At 45.7% G+C, this 11,884-nt stretch overlaps 1 protein-coding gene across 3 annotated transcripts in view; it reads right to left on the bottom strand.

The window, feature by feature from the left end:
* jmjd8 (jumonji domain containing 8) overlaps window positions 1–2,885 on the bottom strand; it is a 29,212-nt gene extending 26,327 nt beyond the window's left edge. For 2 of the 3 annotated variants that reach the window (XM_070856748.1, XM_070856745.1), the window contains exon 1: window positions 2,741–2,885. In XM_070856748.1, coding sequence (XP_070712849.1) covers window positions 2,741–2,826 — 86 coding nt within the window. In that variant the 5' untranslated portion in view covers window positions 2,827–2,885. The remainder of the gene's footprint in view (window positions 1–2,740) is intronic. The other variant, XM_070856747.1, reaches the window with a different exon arrangement.
* Between the last annotated feature and the right edge of the window lie 8,999 nt (window positions 2,886–11,884).

Below are 11,884 nucleotides of genomic sequence, written 5' to 3' on the forward strand. Positions count from 1 at the left end.
TTCCAGGATCATTCTGGCATGCAAAGATAATCCCTCTCAACTGCTAACCGTCTTCGTAAACCCCTCTCCCCTGTCTCCTCCACCCTCACCTCCGACAACAAGTGTGAGGAGCTCATGGACTTCTTTGTCTCCAAGACGGAGATCATCCGTTCTGCTGCCTCTGCCACTTCCCTTCCCTCCCCTAGCCCACCGGGCCAAACTTCCTCTAAGGAAGCCCTGAAGTCGCAACTTTGTCCAGTTTCTCTCCGATCTCCCCCTTTGACCTCTCCACACTCATCTTGTCCATGAGACACACTTCCTGCTCCCTCGACCCTATTTCCACCAAACTGCTGACTACCCAACTTCCTTTTCTGGCTCCCAAGTTAGCTGACTTTGTTAACTGTTCGCTCTCCTCAGATACTGTCCTCCTCTCCTTCAAATCTGCCGTCATCACCCCTCTCTTCCAAAAAACAACCCTTGGCCTCACTGTCCTTGCAAACCACCGCCCCATTTCCAATCTCCCTTTCCTCTCCAAAGTCCTTGAACATGTTGTCGCCTCCCAAATGCATGCCCATCTTTCCCGGAACTCCATGTTTGAATCCCTCCAACCGATCTCCGCCCCTGCCACACTATTGAAATGCCTCTCATCAAAGTCACAAATGACGTCCTTTGTGATTGTGACAAAGATAAACTATCCCTCCTCGTCCTTCCAACCTGTTTGCAGCCTTTGACACAGTTGACCACGCCATCCTCCTCCAATGCCTCTCCACCATTCCACCATCGTCCAGCTGGGTGGGACAGCACTCGCCAGGTTCCATTATCTATCTAACTGTAGTCAGAAAATCACCAGCAATGGCTTCTCTTCCCACTCCCGCATCGTTACTTCTGGAATCCCCCAAGGATCTATCCTTAGCCCCCTCCTATTTCTCATCTACATACTGCCCCTTGGCGACGTCATTCGAAAACACAATGTCAGTTTCCACATGTACGGCGACGACACCCAGCTCTACCTCACCACCCCCACCCTCACCCTTACCCTTCTCAACCTCTCTACAGGCTCTAAATTGTCAGACTGCTTGTCCGACATCCAGTACTGGATGAGCAGAAATGTTCTCCAATTAAATATTGGGAAGATAGAAGCCATTATCTTTGATCCCCGCCACAAACTCCGTTCCCTAGCCACTGACTCCATCCCTCTCCTAGCATCTGTCTGAGGTAGAACCACACTGTTTGCAATCTAGGTGTCATATTTGACCCTGAAATTAGATTCCGACCACATATCCGCAGCATAACCAAGACCGCCTATTTCCACCTCTGTAACATCGCCCGTCTCCGCTCTTAACTCAGTTCATCCGCTGCTGAAACCCTCATCCGTGCCTTTGCTACTCTAGACTTGACTATACCAATGCGCTCCTAGCTGTCCTCCCACATTCTATCCTACGTAAAGTTGAGGTCATCCATTGGTGCCCGTGCCTTCTGTTGCGTAGGCCCTAAGCTCTGGAATTACCTGCCTAAACCTCTCTGCCTCTCTAGCTCTCTTCCATCCTTTTAGACTCTCCTTAAAACCTTGGTGTGCTGATATACCGATTCATAAAGGTGACGCAAGTGGATAAGACCATAAACAATAACAACTTGTATTTATATAGTGCCTTTAACGTAGTAAAATATTCCAAGGTGCTGCACAGGAGTAATACAAGACAAAAATGACACCGAGCCACAAAAGGAGAAATTAGGGCAGGTGACCAAAAGCTTGACCAAAAGAGGAGTGTCATAAAGGCAAAGAAAGAGAGGTAGAGAAGTGGAGAGGTTTAAGGAGGAAATTCCAGAGCTTAGAGCCTAGGCAGCTGAAGGCACTTCTGCCAATGGTCAAGTGATGAAAATCAGGGATGCACAAGAGGCTAGAATAGAAGGAGCGCAAAGATCTCGGAGTGTTGTAGGACAGGAGGAGGTTACAGAGGTAGGGAGGGGTGAGGCCATGGAGACATTTGAAAACAAGGATGAGAATTTTCAAAAATTGAGGTGTTGCCAGACTGGCAGCCAACGTAGGTCAGCGAACGTAGGTGTGATGGGTGAACAGGACTTGGTGCAAGTTGGGATACGGGCAGTAGAGTTTTGGATGAACTAAAGTTTACAATGTAAGGTGGTAGGCTGAAAAAAAATGTGCATTGGAATAGTCAAGTCTAGAGGTAAGAAAGGCATGGATGAGGGCTTTAGCAGCAAATGAGCTGAGGCAGGGACAGAGGTGGAGATGTTATGGAGGTGGAAGTAGGCAGTCTTGGTGATGGAGCGGATATGGGGGTTGGTAGCTCAGCTCAGGGTCAAATAAGACATCGAGGTTGCGAACAGTGTGGTTCAACCTCAGGCAGTTGCCAGGGAGAGGGATCGAATCGTTGCTGGGGAACAGTGTTTGTGGCGAAGACCGAAGACAATGTCTTCCCGATAATTAGTTGGAGGTAATTTCTGCTCATCCAGTACTGGATGTCGGACAAGCAGTCTGACAATTTGGAGATCGCGGAGGGGTGGGGAGGTAGAGCTGGGTGTCGTCAGCGTACATGTGGAAAGTGACGCCGTGTTTTCGAATGATGTCGCCAAGTGGCAGCATGTAGTTGAGAAATAGGAGAGGGGCCAAGGGCTAGATCCTTGGTGGGGGGAACAGCTCCTTACAACTTTATCATTGATGCTTCCATGCCTTGGGCTATAACTAATTTCCGGGATCGAGTAACGCTCCACCCCACATGATCAGAGGAGGAAGTTCTCTCACCAGCCTCCGTCCGTCTCCAGCTCTCCGGGTGTAGCCGCGGCCAGCAGTGCCACTGCGAGCAGGGCCCTAGGCGCGCAGCGCTCCATCTGCCGCGCTCAGCACAGCCCGCCGCTCTCACCCGGCGCCGCCACTTTCAGGAGAGACAGCACCCGCCCGCCACTCAACCACCGCACGCACGCACGTAGCACGCACGGCGCCGCCCCAAGAGGAGGGGCAACGTGCCCGCAAAGCATCACGGGAGCTGTAGTTCACCCCCCGCCCCAGCGTGCGTACACTTCCCATCGCACACCGCGCGGGGCGGGATCACACCGTGCATCATGGGAGCTGTAGTTCATTCCTCCCGTCCCTTCTACAAGCAGACGCTTCCAAGTATTTTTGCCATAGTTTTGCAGAACTCCATGAGGATTTGCTGTTGCACATTTCATTTGCATTTCATATAATCATCCTTCGTACTAGAGTCGAAGTATTTAGGCATGATTTATATCATAAGTTAGATGGAAGTGAACATTTGGCCCCTCATAGTTCATCCATTCAAAAATACCCCATAGTTCCCTGATCACTGCATCCATCTATAATTTTTTAAATCTCAACCACCATACTCAGAAGTCTGTTCTATGTGTTCATTAATCTTTGCACTGTCCCTGTCCCCTTCAAAATCACCACCCGAGAGCAGAAAAGGTTAAGAGGAGATCTAACAGGTATTCAAAATGATTAGGGAGTTCGATAGAGCAAACAGAGAAACTATTTCGTCTGCCAGGTGGTTCAGTAACCAAAGGTCACAGATTTAAAATAATTGACAAAAGAACTAGAGGGGAATGAGGAGAAATTTCTTAACACAGGGGTTGCCAAGATCTGGAACACACTACCTGCAAGGATGTGGAATCAGATTCCATAGGAACTTTTAAAAGGCAATCAGACATAATTGAAGAGGACTAATTATGGGAAAAAAGCTGGGGAGTGGGACTAATTTGAACAGCTCTTTCAAAGCGCCAACACAGGCATGGCAGGCTGAATGGCCTTCTGTGCTGTAACATTCTATGATTCTATCCTATAAGTCATCACCCACTACCAAGAACACCCACATTTGACACACCCTGGCCCCCCTAATCTCCCTTTCCTCTCTCAGGTCCTTGGGCATGCTATTGCCGCTCAACTCTATGCCCATCTCTCTCAAAACTCCTTGTTTGAATCCCTTTACTCTGGCTCCCACCCATCATATAGCACTGAAGCAATCCGAGCCAAATTCATGAATGACATCTTCTGTGACTAACCATGGTACTGAAGGATTTTGTACTTTTCAATACCAGTTTTAAGGAAACTAAAGGATTAGCTAGAAATCTGGATTAATTACCTGTAAAGGGAGCTGAGTTTGGTTAAAGTATTAATTGAACAAAGGAACTGTTAAACTGACCACAGTGGCACGCTGGAAAGGTTGGCCAGATTTGTGAAGTGTTATTCAGGCTGTCTGGAAGGCTACGAATAAAGAGGCCTTGAAAGACTGGGAAACGGTCCTAAACAGCAGGTGCTGTTTGGTAGCATCAGTCTTGTATCACCATGAGAGAGAGAGAATGGACAGTTACTGAAAAGTTTGTTTTTGTCAGCAAGAATGTTATAAAAGCTGCCATTGTAAAGTGAATGAAGGAGTCAGTCCACGAAACAGACCAGAGGAACACTACGTAGGATGTCGATGGATTATTAATCGCTCAGTCTTCCGAAGCAGAAGAATTAGCCATTCTGAGCTGCACTTCTGATTTAAAGGTTGTATGAATCTCCATCTGTAAAACTTGTATTTTAATTGTAATAAAATCAATTGTTAGAAAAGTTTAAAGCCTTGGTTGATTTTGTCTCTGATTACCCTAAAGAGCAAAGAGAGTTAAAACAAAAACACTACAGCATGTTATCCCTCCTTGCTAAGATTTGGCAGATGGAATACAATGTCAGAAAATGTGAGGTCATCCACCTTGGGGGAAAAAAAACAGTAAAAGGGAATATTATTTGAATGGGGAGAAATTACAACATGCTGCAGTGCAGAGCGACCTGGGGGTCCTTGTGCATGAAACTCTTTCCCAAAAAGTTAGTTTGCAGGTGCAGCAGGTAATCAGGAAGGCGAATGGAATGTTGGCCTTCATTGTGAGAGGGATGGAGTACAAAAGCAGGGAGGTCCTGCTGCAACTGTACAGGGTATTGGTGAGGCCGCACCTGGAGTACTGTGTGCAGTTTTGGTCACCTTACTTAAGGAAGGATATACAAGCTTTGGAGGGGGTACAGAGACGATTCACTAGGCTGATTCTGGAGATGAGCGGGTTACCTTATGATGATAGATTGAGTAGACTTGGTCTTTACTCGTTGGAGTTCAGAAGGATGAGGGGTGATCTTATAGAAACATTTAAAATAATGAAGTGGATAGACAGGATAGAGGCAGAGAGGTTGTTTCCACTGGTTGGGGAGACTAGAACTAGGGGGCATAGCCTCAAAATACGGGGGAGCCAATTTAAAACCGAGTTGAGAAGGAATTTCTTCTCCCAGAGGGTTGTGAATCTGTGGAATTTTCTGCCCAAGGAAGCAGTTGAGGCTAGCTCATTGAATATATTCAAATCACAGATAGATAGATTTTTAATCAATAAGGGAATTAAGGGTTATGGGGAGCTGGCGGGTAAGTGGAGCCGAGTCCATGGCCAGATCAGCCATGATCTTGTTGGGTGGCGGAGCAGGCTCGAGGGGCTAGATGGTCTACTCCTGTTCCTAATTCTTATGTTCTTATGTTCTTATGTTCTTATTAATGTTGGGGAAGTCCAGAACCAGGGGTCACAGTCTAAGGATAAGGGGTAAGCCATTTAGGACCGAGATGAGGAGAAACTTCTTCACCCAGAGAGTGGTGAACCTGTGGAATTCTCTACCACAGAAAGTTGTTGAGGCCAATTCATTAAATATATTCAAAAAGGAGTTAGATGTAGTCCTTACTACAAGGGGGATTAAGGGGTATGGCGAGAAAGCAGGAATGGGGTACTGAAGTTGCATGTTCAGCCATGAACTCATTGAATGGCGGTGCAGGCTCGAAGGGCTGAATGGCCTACTCCTGCACCTATTTTCTATGTTTCTATGTTTCTATTGCCCTCTTCACAAAATTGACTTTCTTTTCTCCCCAGATCTGTGGTTCTGCTCCTATCAAGATGAAGCAATAGCTTCTGTTCCTAATCCCACACTATCACCTCAAGAATCCCCCAAGGACCTATCATTGCCCCCTCATTTTACTTTATCCATGTGCTGCTTCTCAGTGACATCATTTGCAGATACAGGGTCATCTTCCAAATGTCTATATCACTATGAGTATTGTTGATTCCACAATCACGTTGGACTGCCTGTGTGACATCAAGTCTTGTTTGAGTCACAACTTCCTTCAACTGAACATGAAGAACACTGAAGCTATCATTTTTTGTGCTCACCATAAACTCAATCCCACTATTAGAATTTCCCCCCTCCCTGAACCCCGAGTTGAATTTCATAGCCCACATCCTCGCCACCAGCAAGTGCGCCTTATTTCCGCTTATGCAACATTGCTCACCTCTGGCCCTACCTCCGATCCCCTGGTACTGAAATCCTCATCATGCTTCTGTCACCTCTAGACTTGATTTCTCCAATGCTTCCATTGCTGGCCTTTCATTCCCTACCACCCATAATCTCCAACCTGGCCAAAACACAGCTGTCCACATTCTGTCCAGCTCAATCCCACTTGCCCATCCCACTTGTCCTCACTAACCTACATTGTTTACTTACTGCTCAGTGCACCCAATTTAAAATCTTTGTCCTCATGCTCAAATCCTTCCATGGCCTCACTCTTTACTGTTCCTGCAACCTTCTATAGCCATAGAACCCTTCCATACCATTTGGTCCTCCGACTCTGGCCTTCTGTGCAACTCCCCTTCTTTTACTCCACCAGCGTCAGCTGTGGCTCAGTGGGTGGCACTCTTGCCTCTGAGTCAGAAAGTTGTGGGTTCATGTACCACTCCAGGGACTGAGCACAAAACTTCTAGGCTGACACTCCAGTGCAGTACTAAGGGAGTGCTGCACTGTTGGACATGCTGTCTTTTGGAAGAGACGTTAAACTGAGGCCCTGTCTGCTCTCTCAAGTGGATGTAAAAGATACCATGGCACTATTTTGAAGAAGAGCAGGGGAATTATCCCTAGTGTCCTGGCCAATATTTATCCCTCAACCACACAACAAAAACAGATTATCTGGCCATTGTCACATTGCTGTTTGTGGGAGCTTGCTTGTGTGCAAATTGGCTGCCGCGTTTCCCACATTACAATAGTGACTACAAAAAGTACTCAATTGGTTGTAAAGCACTTTGAGACATCCGGTGGTCATGAAAGGCGCTATATAAATCCAAGTCTTTCTTTTTTTTATCAGTGGCAGAACTTTGAGTCACCCCAACTCTACTCTCTGGAACTCCTACCCTGACTAATCTCTACACCTTTCTACTTCTCTGTCTTTTAAACCACTCTCAAAATCCATTTTTTTGAAATAGCCTTCAGTCACCTCTCCTAACCTTTCTCCCAGAGCTTGGCATCCATTCCTCTAACGTCTCTCTGTAAAATGTCCTGGGCTGTTTTGTACCTATTATGTTGCTATATAAATGCAGGTTGTTACTGTCGTTGGATGTCTATAGATCCTCTAATGCCGCTGATGGACACTTCTCCATCTCCTTGGTACAACAGCCATTTAAACTGATGTATTACCTCATTCTCTAGCGCATAGCCTTCTTCACATCCACTGCTGGATTCTTATTTGAAATAAAAACAGAAATATCTGTTGTCATCTTACAAGAGAAAAAGTTCATGTCTTGGGGCATATCTTTCATCAGAACCCTTCGTCTATTCTTATTTGGCTGAGCCACACCAATTTCAACTGTTTTGCTGCTAGCAGTGAGTTGTAGCTCTATCAGACTGTGAAAAACAATTTATGTCACAGAATAACACCAGTCAACTCCCTTCAAGCACATGTAACAGCTCCAAGAAGACATGTAAAAAGGCTGACCAGACAGCTCATTTTACATAATCGACCAGGGACATTGTTTTGGGATAAGTACTTGCACCTGCACTCTTATAAATCCCACCCAATTGTTATATAGCCCACCCTCAATTATAAGACTCTCAGTGATAAAACATCAGGCACCCCACCCTCAGTTCTAATATCATTTTGATTACCCCTACCTTCATTATAAGGCTCTCGGTTGTAACATTAACTCAATATGTTTCGCTCTCTAATAATGATGTCTTCTAACACTACCCTTGTTATAAAGTTTGGTTCCAGCTTTTCGAGGTTCGATTTTCTACTATTGTTAAACATTCAATGTAATAAAGTTTGCCTTATTATAACAAACACAGTGCCTGTCACTGCTGCTGAGGAGTGTGTCTACGTTTGAAATGTTTTCTCAAGATAGAAGAGCAAGTCGTGATTTAACTTGTAATATTTAAAAGTGCAGCATCACTAGGTCAGAAAAAGAATGCATACACGTGTCTGTTGCTATTCTTGTAGTGCCTCTTTTTTCCCTCCCTTTGCACTTTGTTACTTTATCTCCTTTCAGAAAGTCACCTTCCCAGCTAGGTTTTGAGGGGTAAGATACCGAGGCCCCGAACTTGGTGGTAGCTAAGTTCCGCCCCAGTGCTGCCCAAAGGACCGCTGAGATACCTGACGGTACTTTGGGTGGGAGTTTCGTAGAAAAGTCCTGGAAAGACCGCCTGGTGGCAAAACAGCGACTTATGCCCTGAATATGGGTGGCAGCGGGCGGGAGCTCTCAATGTCGGCAGCAAATGCAATCCTCGACAAAGTACCGCTGAGGATTGAGTTGGGCCCAGGGAGGGGGGGGGAACATATAAAATTAAACATTTCCAAGAAATAAAAAAAACACTAGGGGACCTCATCCACCTGAATCGCTGGAATAAAAATAAAGAAAAGAAGTTTACGAACCTTTTTTTGCAGGTCTTCTTACTTACCGTTGAGGTTAGATCTGCCTCCACGTGGCGGTCCTTCTCCTGCTGCAGCGGACTCCTGCCCGGAACAAACTGGCAGCTCGGCGGGCGGGAGGACACTTATGTGAGTTGTGCGTCAGCGGGCGGTTCCCAGCCGTCTTCCCTCCTCGCCGGTGGGAGGCCGCCACCTAACTTGCACGGAGGGGAGACCGCCCAGAAAACTCGGCGGCAGTGGGCGGCAGCGGATAGTGAGTGCACCAAGTTCGGGGCCTGAGTGACATCGAGTCAAGTCAAGGCTTTGGCTGAAACATGACACAGAAAATGTTCCACCATTCCTTTTGGGGTCCTCTTGCAGCATTACAAATAATGTCACTGCTGTTAGTCTTTCATGTTTCTCAGACATTAGCATTTCATATCGTGTCCCTCTGGCCTGCTTGGGTTTGGGTTCTGATTGGGTTAGGGTTTTGATTTTTCCACAGAAATAAATAGTAAACATGTTTTATTCTTTCAAGGAATGAAAGAAATTTAGCCTTTGCCGTGTCTAGTGCTCAGCACTCAGTGGTTGTTAATCTTACTGTATTGTTATCATAATTGATGCTATCTGGTGTACAGCCGTGTACAGGCCTGCCAGCTGCAAGTCTAGACCACTGCAGGTCCCGATGCACTTTCACCTTTAATACTCCAGAATAAACTAATTTGGGATTCTGTGTACCGGTGCGTGTGTGGCACAAATTTCCCAGTTATGCACTGGCGCATCTTGATTGTAACATGGCTGTTGCGGGTAAATTTACTTCTTAGTCTGCCAACATACATTATACTAATATAAAATCAAAATACTGTGGATGTTGAAAATCTGAAGTAAAAACAGAAAATGCTGGAAATGCTCAGCAGGTCGGGCAGCACCTGTGGAGAGAGAATTATACTAATGCTGATGCTCCACTCACAAGTCAACCCTAACTCACTCCATTGTTGGAGTTGATTGTCATTTCACACTGCTATTATGAAAACAGATGTGGATATATGTTAGCAGTAAGTCTGTGTAGTCATACTGCAGTGGGCCAAGATTCCAGTGCACAGCACTGAAGGGTGATAACCTCACATTTCAGAACCATACCTTCACTTCAAGGGAAACAAATGGCACGGTACAAGCCCACTGCAGCTGACACCTGCTGCTCAAACTCTCTCCCCTGTCTCACCTCACCTGGCATTACCGAATGGGATTCAAACGTTGTCCCTCTTTCATGCCACCTGGCACCTCTGGATAGCGCCCACTCCAGTACTTCTTGCCATCTCGTATTACTGCATTGCATTCAAAACCTCCCCCTGCTGAATGCCAACCAACAATACTGAAGGGCAGTCAAACACTCACCCATGCCCAAACAGTCACTGATATGTAAAATTTCTGGATTAGATGTGATGAATTATTGGCTAAATACCAAATAAAATTATGGATCGTTTCAAACTGCTGCAGTACCACAGGGTACCTCCTGGTGGCGATGCTGATAATGAGATCTTACTGTGCTGAACATTGTCACCATCAGTGATACAAAGCCCTGAATACGGACACTTTACTGTAGAGCAATTCAAATGTGTTATTTTCCTGATTCGGTTTACTTTGTTTAATGATATTGTGGATCTACAGTAACATGCCACCATGCAACAAAAAAACTGTTGCTTAAAACTGAATAACATTTAGGATACACAAAGCAATAGGATTGTGCTATCATGGGATCAATTAGTTGGGCAGCACTAAGGCTGCACAATTGTGGGGCCGGCTAGAAAGAAAGGACTTCCATTTATATAGCGCCTTTCATGAGCTCAGAACATCCCCAAATGCTTTAGAGCCAATGAAGTACTTTTGTAGTGTAGTCACTGTTGTAATGTAGGGAAACGTGGCAATCAATTTCACACAGCAAGGTCCCACAAACAGCAATGAGATAAATAACCAGGTATAATCTTTCTTTTAATATGCTGGTTGAGGAGTAAATTTTGGCCAGAATTACCCTGCTCTTCAAATAGTACCATGTGATCATTTACATTCACCCATGTGTGGACACACACGACCTCATTTTAACATCTCAATGGACAGATGGCACCTCCAGCAGTGTAGCACTCCCTCAGTACTGCACTGAAGCGATTGGCCTGGATTACATGCTTAAGTCTCTGGAATGGGGCTTATGAACCCATGACTTTCTGGTTCAGAGGCAAGAGCACTACCAATGAGCCAAGGCTGATTACTATCTAGGCACTAGTATCTAGAACTACTCTGTCACATAGAAACATAGAAACATAGAAAATAGGTGCAGGAGTAGGCCATTCGGCCCTTCGAGCCTGCACTGCCATTCAATGAGTTCATGGCTGAACATGCAACTTCAGTACCCCATCCTGCTTTCTCGCCATACCCCTTGATCCCTCTAGTAGTAAGGACTACATCTAACTCCTTTTTGAATATATTTAGTGAATTGGCCTCAACAACTTTCTGTGGTAGAGAATTCCACAGGTTCACCACTCTCTGGGTGAAGAAGTTTCTCCTCATCTCGGTCCTAAATGGCTTACTCCTGATCCTTAGACTGTGACCCCTGGTTCTGGACTTCCCCAACATTAATAAGAACATAAGAACATAAGAACATAAGAATTAGGAACAGGAGTAGGCCATCTAGCCCCTCGAGCCTGATCCGCCATTCAACAAGATCATGGCTGATCTGGCCGTGGACTCAGCTCCACTTACCCGCCCGCTCCCCATAACCCTTAATTCCCTTATTGGTTAAAAATCTATCTATCTATGATTTGAATATATTCAATGAGCTAGCCTCAACTGCTTCCTTGGGCAAAGAATTCCGCAGATTCATAACCCTCTGGGAGAAGAAATTCCTTCTCAACTCGGTTTTAAATTGGCTCCCCCGTATTTTGAGGCTGTGCCCCCTAGTTCTAGTCTCCCTGACCAGTGGAAACAACCTCTCTGCCTCTATCTTGTCTATCCCTTTCATTATTTTAAATGTTTCTATAAGATCACCCCTCATCCTTCTGAACTCCAACGAGTAAAGACCCAGTCTACTCAATCTATCATCATAAGGTAACTCCCTCATCTCCGGAATCAGCCTAGTGAATCGTCTCTGTACCCCTTCCAAAGCTTGTATATCCTTCCTTAAGTAAGGTGACCAAAACTGCACACAG

The sequence above is a fragment of the Pristiophorus japonicus genome, chromosome 15 (genome assembly GCF_044704955.1).
Source record: "Pristiophorus japonicus isolate sPriJap1 chromosome 15, sPriJap1.hap1, whole genome shotgun sequence".
NCBI classification, from domain to species: Eukaryota; Metazoa; Chordata; class Chondrichthyes; family Pristiophoridae; genus Pristiophorus; species Pristiophorus japonicus.